We start from the raw sequence: 12,499 nt of genomic DNA, 5'->3' as shown, positions 1-12,499 counted from the left end.
AAGTACTCCTCCTAGAGAATTCAAACACACGGCACGAAACTCGGTCAGCAGGAAGTCAAGGCATTGAGGATGAAAGTTTGCGAGGGGATTTTTGATATCTCGAACGGTTTGGCCGTGGCGAGGAAACGAACTTATGGCGATAATCGTGAAACAGGAAGTGTGTCAGAACTTCAGCATACATTAACTGATCTTAATGAAACTTCAGCAGTTTGTTTGCTGTAAGAGGACGATCACATGGATGTGAATATTGTGAGTCAAAGTTATAGCGCCACCAACTGGCAGCAGGAAGTGTGTCACTTTCAAAATGCTTTGAAATCACCCTCTTATTTTTACCCGATTTGCTTCAAACTTAATCTGTATAATATAAATACATAGCAGATGAAGACCTGTGAATGGATTCTTGATATCTTTGATACTGTTGCCGTGGCAACGCATCAAACTTTAAAATTCTTTTTTTTTGATGATTTTGAGACTCTTAGCGGCTTTTGGGGCCCTTAACGGGTTTGAAAACTCTTGAAACTTTGCACACAGGTCAGATCCCACAGCCATCAGAGCCGGGCTGAAGATGGTACCTGGGTGTGGCAGGGGGGCTAGACAGTGCCCCCTGGAACGGGGTCAGAACACTTGGTCCATAACTCAAACACGCTTGCATGTAATAATATGAAACTCGGTACACATGTTGATCTCATCGTTCATATATACCTCAAACTATTACTTTTTACCCCAGCCCAACAGGAAGTCGGCTATTGAGGTTTGTTTGTAAAACGCTCGCAATGGAATGTGCAATACTCCTCCTAGAGAATTCAAACACACGGCACGAAACTCGGTCAGCATGAAGTCAAGGCATTGAGGATGAAAGTTTGCGAAGGGATTTTTGATATCTCGAACGGTTTGGCCGTGGCGAGGAAACGAAATTATGGCGAGAAACGTGAAACAGGAAGTGTGTTATAACTTCAGCATACATTAACTGATCTTGATGAAACTTCAGCAGTGTGTTCGCTGTAAGAGGACGATCACATGGATGTGACTATTGTGAGTCAAAGTTATAGCGCCACCAACTGGCAGCAGGAAGTGTGTCACTTTCAAAATGCTTTGAAATCACCCTTTTATTTTTACCCGATTTGCTTCAAATTTAATCTGTATAATGTAAATATACGGCAGATGTAGACCTGTGAATGGATTCTTGATATCTTTTAAACTGTTGCCGTGGCAACGCATCAAACTTTACCATTCTTTTAGGATGCTTTTGAGACCCTTAGCATGCTTCAAATCGCATGAAACTCGACAGACACATCACATTTATTAGCCAGTAGACATGTGCAAAGTTTCAGAAACGGGCGTGGTGAGGGCTCAGTAGCACCACCTTTTGACAAAAGTGGGGTTGTTAGTTTTAACTAGAGTTACAAAAATCGGTATGTATATTGTACTCCTCGAGCCAGACAACTTTCTAATTGACACTCATTAGCTAGGACCCACAGAAAGTCAGATATCTTTGTTTGAATGTAGAGAAAATCTTAGAATTTTGCCAGTCTCTCAGTGTCTCTCTGTGTGAGTGAGAGGAGGGGCGCCTGTCAGGTTAATTTTAACCCTTTATTTGCTGTGTGCGACTTCTCTGGCATTTTCGGGGGCCTTAACATCCTCTAAAACTCTTGAAACTTTGTACACGGGTCAGAACCCATGGCCATCAGGGCCGGGCTGAAGCTGGTCATCGGGCGTGGCAGGGCGGCTCGACAGCGCCCCCTGGACTGGGATTCGAACATTTGTCCATAAATCAAACACACTTGCGTGAATTAATATGAAACTCGGTACAATTATAGATCACATCAGGCCAAACAACTTTCGTGCTCTAAGTTTTACGACAATTAAAATGGAAGTTGAGAATTATGGGTTGTTTGAATAGTTGTCCTAGGAGAAATACATCAAATTACAACGCATGTGTTTACCAATCACAACCAAACTCGGTGTGCAAGAAGTCAATACATTGAGGATGAAAGTTTGTGAGGGGATTTTTGATATCTCAAACGGTTTGGCCGTGGCGAGGAAACGAAATTATGGCGAGAAACGTGAAACAGGAAGTGTGTTATAACTTCAGCATACATTAACATATCTTGATGAAACTTCATCAGTGTGTTCGCTGTAAGAGGACGATCACATGGATGTGACTATTTCGAGTCAAAGTTATAGCGCCACCAACTGGCAGCAGGAAGTGTGTCACTTTCAAAATGCTTTGAAATCAACCTCTTATTTTTACCCGATTTGCTTCAAACTTCATCTGTATAATGTAAATACATGGCAGATAAAGACCTGTGAATGGATTCTTGATATCTTTGATACTGTTGCCATGGCAACGCATCAAACTTTAAAATTCTTTTTTTTGATGATTTTGAGACTCTTAATGGCTTTTGAGGCCCTTAACGGGTTTGAAAACTCTTGAAACTTTGCACACAGGTCATATCCCACAGCCATCAGGCCCGGGCTGAAGATGGTACCTAGGCGTGGCAGGGGGGCTAGACAGCGCCCCCTGGAACGGGGTCCGAAAACTTGGTCCATAAATCAAACACGCTTGCATGTAATAATATGAATGAAAAACTTAATCTGTATAATGTAAACAGATGAAAAACTTCATCTGTATAATGATGAAAAACAGATGAAAAACTTCATCTGTATAATGTAAACATACGGTAGATGTAGACCTGTGAATGGATTCTTGATATCTTTTAAACTGTTGCCGTGGCAAAGCTTCAAACTTTGAAATTATTTTAGGATGCTTTTGAGACTCTTAGCATGCTTGAAATTGCATGAAACTCAACAGACACATCACATTTATTAGCCAGTAGACATGTGCAAAGTTTCAGAAACGGGCATGGTGCAGGGACTAAATAGCGCCACCTTTTGACAAAAGTGGGGTTGTTATTTTTATCTACAGTTACAAAAATCGTTATATACATTGTACTCCTCAAGCCAGACAACTTTCTAATTCATAGTCATTAGCTCAGACCAAGAGGAAGTCAGATATTTTGGTTTGAATATGGTGAGACTCTCTCTGAGCCTACGTCCGTGTATGGCAAGCCCTTTTAACATTTAAAAGCTAAGTTTGCCTATCCGGAAATTAACATTGTAGATATCAACAATGTCTTTCTGTCTAGTCGTAATTACATTTTGGATAGTTTGTATTATCATTTAAGATATCTGTAACATAATTGTGACTAGTCAAAATGACAGACTATGGCAAGCCGTTTTAACATTTAATCATGAAAGGGCCAAAGCCTTCGGCACCGCCACCCCGGTGCCTTTAGGTAACTAAAGGAGCCGGGGTTGCGGTGCCACCGGCTTGGGCCCGCCATCGCTGCTCGCAGCTATATTTATTATTATTTTGTAACCTTTTGGGCATTTTTGGGGCCCTTAACGTGCTCGAAAACTCTTGAAACTTTGCACACGGGTCAGAACCCGCGGCCATCAGAGCCGGGCTGAAGCTGGTACCCGGGCGTGGCAGGGCGGCTCGTCAGCGCCCCCTGGAACGGGGTCCGAACACTTGGTCCATAACTCAAACACGTTTGTATGTAATAATATGAAACTCGGTGCACATGTTGATCTCATCGTTTCATCTATACCTCACACTCTTACTTTTTACCCCAGCCCAACAGGAAGTCGGCTATTGAGGTTTGTTTGTAAAACGCTCGCAATGGAATGTTAAATACTCCTCCTAGAGCTTTGATCCAAATTCGACGAAACTCGGTCAGCGTGAAGTCAAGACATTGAGGATGAAAGTTTGCGAGGGGATTTTTGATATCTCGAACGGTTTGGCCGTGGCGAGGAAACGAAATCATGGCGAGAAACGTGAACCAGGAAGTGTGTTATAACTTCAGCATACATTAACTGATCTTGATGAAACTTCAGCAGTGTGTTCGCTGTAAGAGGACGATCACATGGATGTGACTATTGTGAGTCAAAGTTATAGTGCCACCAACTGGCAGCAGGAAGTGTGTCACTTTCAAAATGCTTTGATATCACCCTTTTATTTTTACCCGATTTGCTTCAAACGTCATCTGTATAATGTAAACATACGGCAGATGTAGACCTGTGAATGGTTTCTTGATATCTTTGAAACTGTTGCCGTGGCGACGCATCAAACGTTACCATTCTTTTAGGATGCTATTGAGACCCTTAGCATGCTTGAAATTGCATGAAACTCGACAGACACATCACATTTATTAGCCAGTAGACACGTGCAAAGTTTCAGAAACGGGCGTGGTGAGGGCTCAGTAGCGCCACCTTTTGACAAAAGTGGGGTTGTTAGTTTTATCTACAGTTACAAAAATCGGTATGTATATTGTACTCCTCGAGCCGGACAACTTTCTAATCGACACTCATTAGCTAGGACCCACAGAAAGTCAGATATGTTTGTTTGAATGTGGTCTTGCTCAATGTGAGCCTACATCTCTGTCTTTGCCTGTCTGTGTGTGTCTGTGTATGTGTGTGTGTTTGTAGGGGGAGGGGGCTTAACCATTTCACTCCTGTGTGTATGGCCTGCATAAAAAATAAATGCCTTAAGCCTGGTATTTTTTTAAATAAGTTTTTTTATTTTTTATAAGTAAAGGCATATAACCAGTTTAATTGTAGTGCATTAATAGTTTTATATAATTAGTTTATTAATTAAATTAACTTGGTCCATAAACTTGATCTGAAAATTTGGTCCATAAATCAAACACACTTGCATGTAATAATATGACTTGAGTGTTAATCACATCATGTTTTCAGTTTGAATATAAAATATATAAATTATGTAAAAAAAATAAAGTTGATCCAGCTGGAGCGCAGGCTGAGAATAGCGCTGTCATGACTGGATCAGAGATCATCAGTCATGCCTTCTCATACCTTACGCGCACACCACGCCCACTTACATCAGATCACATCAACATGTCAGCCGGAGGGATAACGAGGGTCGTCGTCGCTTTTGGATTCAAGAATTTCTTACAACAAGATGGCAAAAGAACAGCGCTTTGCAAGACATGCAACGTTAAGATCGCGGACAGTCAGATGACAACCTCCAATTTCGTCCGTCATTTGAAGAGCCATATTCTGCCCAGTAAGTGCTTGTCAATTTGTTAATGTTATCTGGTTAGCTCGTTCGTAGTTAGCTAGCTAATGTAAGTTAAAGGAGAACTCCGGCGCAAAATTACACATTGTTACCTAGTCAACCGTTATCTGTGATTTGTTTTCATGACTGCCGAATGTAAATAGTTTTATCTATAAAAACAGTTTAGCCTATAAGTGACGTCCGACATTCTGCATATTGTGTTATTTTGTTAAGCCCCACTAAAAGCATAAAAAACTGTAAAGCACAATCAAGTTTTCACACTATATTCCAAGACTTCTAAAGTCATTCAATAGCTTAATGTGTGGTAAAATTAATATTTTAGTCTCTAAGTTAAAGTTAACGGAAAGTCATCTCGCCTCAGTCATTCTCCATGCATCAGCTTCACACAGCGCGTCGCATTCGGTTGCGACAGTAACACGACGACACTCTCTTCAAGATCAATGTTCCCAATATTATACTTTATTTGTAGATAAAGCATAAAGGTCTATGATTTGCATAAAATGACTATCTTGCTGGAGTGGAGTTTATTGCCCTTTAGAATACACTAAGCATTAGTGCTGCACGATTAATTATATCGCAGTCGTAATAGCGATCTCAAACCTATGCAATTATATAACGCAAAATGCCGCGATTTTATATGAAATAAACAAAGTAGGGCTATTAGCGCAGCTAATGTCATCCTTTGACTAGTGTTACAAGATCCCCCTCTTATTGGTTCAAATGCCTTTTCGCATTTTGCACGACAAGAAGTGAAAAGCTGCCTGTGAGTGCCCTAGATTAGAATAGATGATACTCGCATAATGCGCATGCACTGACCGTGTGCCAGCCCAGAATAAACAGTTCTCTTTCGAGCTTGAACGAACAATAGCACACACAATTATGCCAAAATGTGGTTTTGTCTAGTATCTTCATAACATAAGAAAAGTCTGGATGAAAAGAGTTGTGCTATGAGGCGCGTGAGATCCGCGTCTCGGCAACGGGTTCTCTTAAAGGGCCAGCAGCGAATAAAGCGTTCTTTCAGGAAAGTTAAAAGAACAAAGGGAAATTAGAAAATTACTCACTGATCTTGAGTAAAGAACTTTTGTAGCTTTAATAAGGATTATTATATATATAATTTATGATTCAGGCAGCGCAGACTGTTTGATAACTTTATTCATATGTTTTTTATTATGGGTTTATGTGGGGATTGTTTGAAGTTCACTTAATTTAAAAGCTGTTATATATTTTTTTAAGCCTAATAATTTTTTAAAAAGTTGATGGCTTTCAATTGATGGAATCACTGTAATGTTGGTTTGGTTGATGGTTTATTGATCATTATAGGTGTTATCAATCATTTATTGTTGTTGTTGTTTTTAGTTTGAGTTGAGAAATAAACATTAATCTGTGTGTGCATTTTACTTTAGAACCAAGCAAGTTGGACTCATGAAACCATTTTATTATATCGGAGTCGCAAATCGCAATTGCAATATTGGCTCAATAATGGCAATATGACATTTTCCCAAATAGTGCAGCCCTACTAAGCATAGATTATAGATACCATCCCTTCGCTATGTTCTTTTCAATGTGAAGCGTTGCGTGCTGTGACTTGGTGTTGCTTCAAGTGCATCATTCTGCACACGGGATGCGCATGATTGCTTATAATACTTTGGGGAGACAAGGGGGCGTGGCCTAAGGGAATATCACTCGTGATGTTAATTGATGTTACCCCGCCATCGCTGATACAACCTTTAGCAGTCATGTTTTTGCTTCTTGAGAGAGAGAAAGTGTGTGTGTGCGTGTGTGTGTGTGAGCAGTGGCGGTCCTAGGCGGGGGGCTGGGGGGGCCAGTGCCCCTGCGACAACAAGCTTGGACCCCCTTGTGGCCCCCCTAAATATGGAGTCAGTGTGAAATATTTTTTTTTATAGTGTGTCACGCATTGAGCATGACAGTCACTCGTTTCAGTCTTTTGTCTCACACTCCCGTCACACATTGTATTTCTCATGCGGAAAAACTATTAATAATATATTTAATATACGCAATTTCTCTGGCCGCGCCGCTCTCACGTGAGAATCAAGCGCGTCTCGCCTGGAGTTCAGCAGTCGACCCTGCTACGCATCAGCCAATCAAAAAAAGAGAAGTGCTACTTAATAGCCAATCAGAAAAGGGCACTATTGTATCTGGGTAAAATTTAACGCAACAACCAATAAAAAAAAGCATATCCTGGAATTGTTCATATGATTCTGTTACAACATCTTCCGAAAGTTTCTTCACCCGTCCCACAGATGAAACTAATCACTGGAGCTCCGAACATCACTTGGAGCACGGAGTAAGTCATGATCTCCTGTTTTAATGTTACAACAAATTCACAACTTGTTTGACAAAAACTATGACAACTTGACTGATGTAAGATGAATCTTTCCCGTAGCGTAAGCTAGCTTACGCAATGCTCGTTCCCTCATCTAGAGAGAACCGAGGTTACGTTAGGTAATCGATTCGTTTCCTATTTAATTAGTTTCAGTCTGTAACTTAGACAACAGTTTTACAGCCTGTTCACTGACAACACCTGCTCAGAACAAGTAGTCTAGGCCTAGTCATCTTATTACACGAATCACGATGACTGACATATTGTCACATTATAAACATCTCTCTCTCCAAATAGGCTTAATAATTTTATTAGCACTAGGGATGGGTATCGTTAAGGTTTTATCGGTATTACTACTCTTACCGATACCGCTTATCGATCCGGTACTTTAACGGTATTCTTATCGGTTCTTTTTGGTGTTTTTTTTTTTTAAGAATTAAGAACATAATTAAACTCTATATTTTGAAATGTAAAATAGAAAAAGCAAAACGAAGAAAAATATATTTTTGTTATGCAGCAATGTGCAGGCTTTTTTGTTAATAAAAAAAGGACACATAAGAAAAAAAAACAAGTACAAACACAAGAATAAAATCAATCAAAGATACAAATTATATACAAAAGTGCTTTAATTTCAGGAAGGTGTACTAACATATCTTTTCAGGTAATTGTTTCTGTCTGAAAAGAAACCTAATTTAGTAATCAAATATAAAATAGCACTAGTTTATCATAGATAGATTAATGCTTATTAAATCTAAAGTTACTTATTCAAAAGCTGTGAGTGATTTTCTCTGCCTTTTGTTGTTTGATTTGCATTAATGGCTGAATCGTCAGCAAGTTTAGGCTATTAGACTGCTGCCCCTTTAAGACCGAGACCAAATCTAATCGGTAACCGGTAACTGAAGCACCATCATTTTCTCCCTATTATTTACGTCCATTTAAGACATAATTGTGTTTAAGTGAATAAACTGTGTTTAAGCGAATCTCAGAGCTGGTCATTTTGACATTTGTATGTATATTTGATAGTTAAGGAGGACACACGAAGCCCAAAGTATAGGCTACTTTTCTTGTCTCGTTGCAGTCCGTTTCGGAGCGCGCACCGCCTTGTGAACAGCGTCTCTTGCGCAGGCTTTTGTGTTTTTAATAGCCATTTTTGATCTTGCAACAGCAGAAGACAGCATTTTGCAACAATCGCCGATCGTGCTGATTCTGACGGTACGTTTGGGTACAGCGCTCCGCAGTGCTGTGAAGTAAAGGAAGTTAAGCTGGACAGATCATGCGTCTTGTTTTTTAACGGTTTTATCTCAAATATCTTCTTTATATAATCTTTGGAAGCCGAAATACAAAATATATTAGAATAATATCCCAGATCTAAAGTGTAACCACGTTGAATGTTTAGTTCTGTCCTCGTTGTCACTCATTAAGCAGGGCTGTCGTGTTGCGCGTGCTGTGGCTTTGCGTGAGAGATTACTCTCTCTCCTCTCTCTCTCTTCTGAACTGCGAATTTCAAATTTGCATCACAGACAAATGGTTTAATTAAAATATAGTTTATATATAGAAAAGGCTGGCGATATAAACATGTTCAAGATAACGTATTTATAGGAATGATAAATAATTTCTCCAGTACCGACAGCAGAACCGTTAACGTCCGAGCTTATCGATACAGCGGTCTTTCAAAATTCAGTACCGGGGCCCGTTTAATACCGGGTTTCGGTACCCATCCCTAATTAGCACTAGATAAATTAAAGTGTAATGCATAGTCGATTTTAAAACATCTCTCTCTCCAAATAGGCTTAATAATTTTATTAGCACTAGATAAATTAAAGTGCATTGCATAGTCGATTTTATAGGTCACTTTTAAAATCATGTCATATTTTATAATTATATCCTGGCCAAGGATGCATTAATTATTGCTTCTGTCTTTCAAAGATGTCAGGAAAAAAACAATTATAAAAAAGCTCACTCACCCTGAGAGGAAAGCCCCCTAAAAAGGCCAGTTTAGAGGATAATTTGCTGATCTTTTTGCAAAAAAAAAAAAAAAAACCCCACAAAAATCGTAGATTAATTTATAAAAATTATATATATATATATATATATATATATACATACTGTATATTCAATGTAAAAAAATAAAATGGAAATTCAAATACAGACTGATATATGTAATGCAAATGTAAAAATATAATGGAAATGCAAATTGTTGGATAATTATAAACATGGTATTTTGCTTATTTATGCCTTCAGTGCAGTGCAGAAAATGATAAGGTTTAAATGTAACTGGCCCCTCTAACAGTACAACTGGCCCCAGCTTGGCCCCCCCAGTTGAAATGGTCTAGAACCGCCACTGTGTGAGAGAGAGAGAGAGAGAGAGAGAGAGAGAGAGAGAGAGAGAGAGAGGAGAAATGTAACAAAGTTTAATATTGTTTGTAAACTGTGTTTGAGAGAGAGGAAGGTGTTCAGAGAGTCTGTAGGATGTTAAGCTGTTATTTGTTTTATGGACTCAATGTTGAAAATTTAAAACATTTCAAACACACTGTTGGCAGAAGTGAAAAATAAATAATTTTAAGAAGTTACAATTTTGTTTGATTCCATGGTGTATTTTACTGAACATGAGTATTTACAATGCAAATTATTGTAATTTACTGGCAAATACTTATCTTGTCTTTTCATTTTATTAAGATCAGATTCTGCATGTAAAATTAAAATAATAAGGTGACTTGACTTGCACTTGACTTAACCTACTACAAGACTTGACTTGACTTGACATAGCCTGTGACTTGACTTGACTTGCCCCCCCCCCCAAAAAAAAATACTTGGGACTTACTTGAGACTTGACGGTTAAGACTTGAGACTTGCGTGACCTGCGCCCATCTCTGCTCTAAGTTTTAAGACAGTTCAAATGGAAGTTGGGAATTATGTGTCGTTTGAATAAATCTCCTAGGAGAAATACATCAAATTACAACGCATGTGTTTACCAATCACCACCATACTCGGTGTGCATGAAGTCAAGACATTGAGGATGCTCAATTCCGGACGGATTTTTGATATCTCGAACGGTTTGGCCGTGGCGAGGAAAATAATTTTATGACTAAAAAAGGACACATAAAATGTGTTAACTTTGCTCGTTTTACCTACAATTACAAAACATGCCACGTATATTGTTCTTGTCAAGCCGATCAACTTTCTAATTAACAGTAAGAAGCTCAGACCAAAAGAAAGTCAGATATTGCAGTTTGGATGTGTATCTTGTCTCTATCAGTGTCTGTGTGGGGAAGAGGGAGGGGGGGGGGGGTGGCTGGTGTCTGCGTTTATGTGTGTGTGTGTGTGTGTGTGTGTGTGTGTGTGTTGCTGACTGTAGATTTTTTCTGCAAGTCCTTATCTTTTTGCATAACAATTTTGTATTTTTTTAAATGACAAAATATGCATATAACCCTAATCTTTTAAATGTATAGTTTGCTTTAAATAAAAGTAAGATAAATTGGTAAACTACAAATTGGTAATTGAAGCTGAATGAATTTAAAATTAATGTGCTATATTTCAATACATTTGCTTTCCTTAATATTGTAAAACACTAACCTCATTTATATATGTGTGTGTGTGTGTTTGTATGTATATATATTTTGCAAAGCCCTCACTGATGCAAGCTCTTCTGCACACTTCTCTTCGACAGTCAATGCGGAGGTTAAGTTTTTGCACGTCGTGCAGAATAACACTAAAGGCACCATATATATACTTAAAAGTGGGGTTGTTAGTTTTATCTACAGTTACAAAAATCGGTATATACATTGTACTCCTCAAGCCGGACAACTTTCTAATACATAGTCATTAGCTCGGACCAAGAGGAAGTCCGATATTTTGGTTTGAATATGGTGAGCCTCTCTCTGAGCCTACGTCCCTGTATGGCAAGCCCTTTTAACATTTAAAAGCTAAGTTTGCCTGTCCGGAATTAACATTGTAGATATCAACAACGTCTTTCTGTCTATTCGTAATTACATTTTGGATAGTTTGTATTATCATTTAAGATATCTGTAACATAATTGTTACTATAGTCGAAATGACAGAGTATGGCAAGCCGTTTTAACCTTTAATCATAAAAGGGCCAAAGCCTTCGGCACCGCCACCCGGGTGCCTTTAGGTAACTAAAGGAACCGGGGTTGCGGTGCCACCGGCTTGGGCCCGCCATCGCTGCTCGCAGCTATATTTATAATTATTATTATTATGATCAATTGTAGTGTGCCCCTGAGTTTGTTTTTTTGTTTTTTTTTTGTTTTATCCTACATTTGGCTAAATATTTATAGCAGATAAACACTTTCAAATGCTTTACCTACAATCCCACCCTGGTCACCGGTGAAGAACGCATCTGTGCAGTATAATATAATGTCCCTGAGAGATGCGTGTACCTGGGTTGCTGTTGCTGTCGACTTTAGGGGAGCGGGGAGGAGGTCGGGGGAGACTGCTCTCTGTCAGGGCCATGGTAGCTGTGGAGTGCTGGGCCTTTTTGATGCTGCTGCCTTCTGACTCCCAAACCTGGTTCCCCAAGCACAGCTGCACCGTGAAGATCTGCACACACAATCCAGCAGGAGAGCTAGGCTGATTGTTTTCTGTTATAGTGGACTATTTTCTTAGTGAAAGTTCTTATCTAATATTGACATTGTCTACAGATAACAAAATAACTTTAAATCAATTTCACATCTTGGTATTTATTAATTTAGCTAAGTAGCCATGTGATAAGTGGGATAATGAACCGTCAGCAAGTTACAAAATCATTCAAGATTATGCAAGATCCTGATTGCCATGTCAGGTTTTATTTTATATCAATGACTGCACATTATCCCATACTTGATTAGCATTTTTTACAGATTTGGGCTTTTGGCAGCAAAGCACCTAACTTTTTCAAGATGGATCACCTGAGGGACTGTCTTTAGTGACATGATTTGAGTTCTTGCAAGACAACAAAATACAATTATTTAAGTTGAATATATTACATTAATGTGCTAATTAAATTAATTAGCATTAAATGTATTGGTAAGACTTTACAATAAGTTTTCATTTGTTAAAGGCAG

At 38.9% G+C, this 12,499-nt stretch overlaps 1 protein-coding gene across 2 annotated transcripts in view; it reads right to left on the bottom strand.

The window, feature by feature from the left end:
- stau2 (staufen double-stranded RNA binding protein 2) overlaps positions 1-12,499 on the bottom strand; it is a 174,880-nt gene that overhangs the window by 150,930 nt on the left and 11,451 nt on the right. For both annotated transcript variants that reach the window (XM_089125989.1, XM_089125988.1), the window contains exon 4: positions 11,837-11,996. In XM_089125989.1, coding sequence (XP_088982115.1) covers positions 11,837-11,996 — 160 coding nt within the window. The remainder of the gene's footprint in view (positions 1-11,836; positions 11,997-12,499) is intronic.

Source organism: Pimephales promelas, chromosome 22 (assembly GCF_988280905.1).
Source record: "Pimephales promelas chromosome 22, fPimPro1.hap1.1, whole genome shotgun sequence".
Lineage (NCBI taxonomy): Eukaryota > Metazoa > Chordata > Actinopteri > Cypriniformes > Leuciscidae > Pimephales > Pimephales promelas.
Note: the sequence above shows the minus strand (reverse complement) of the source record. Positions and strands in the feature narration are given on the sequence as shown.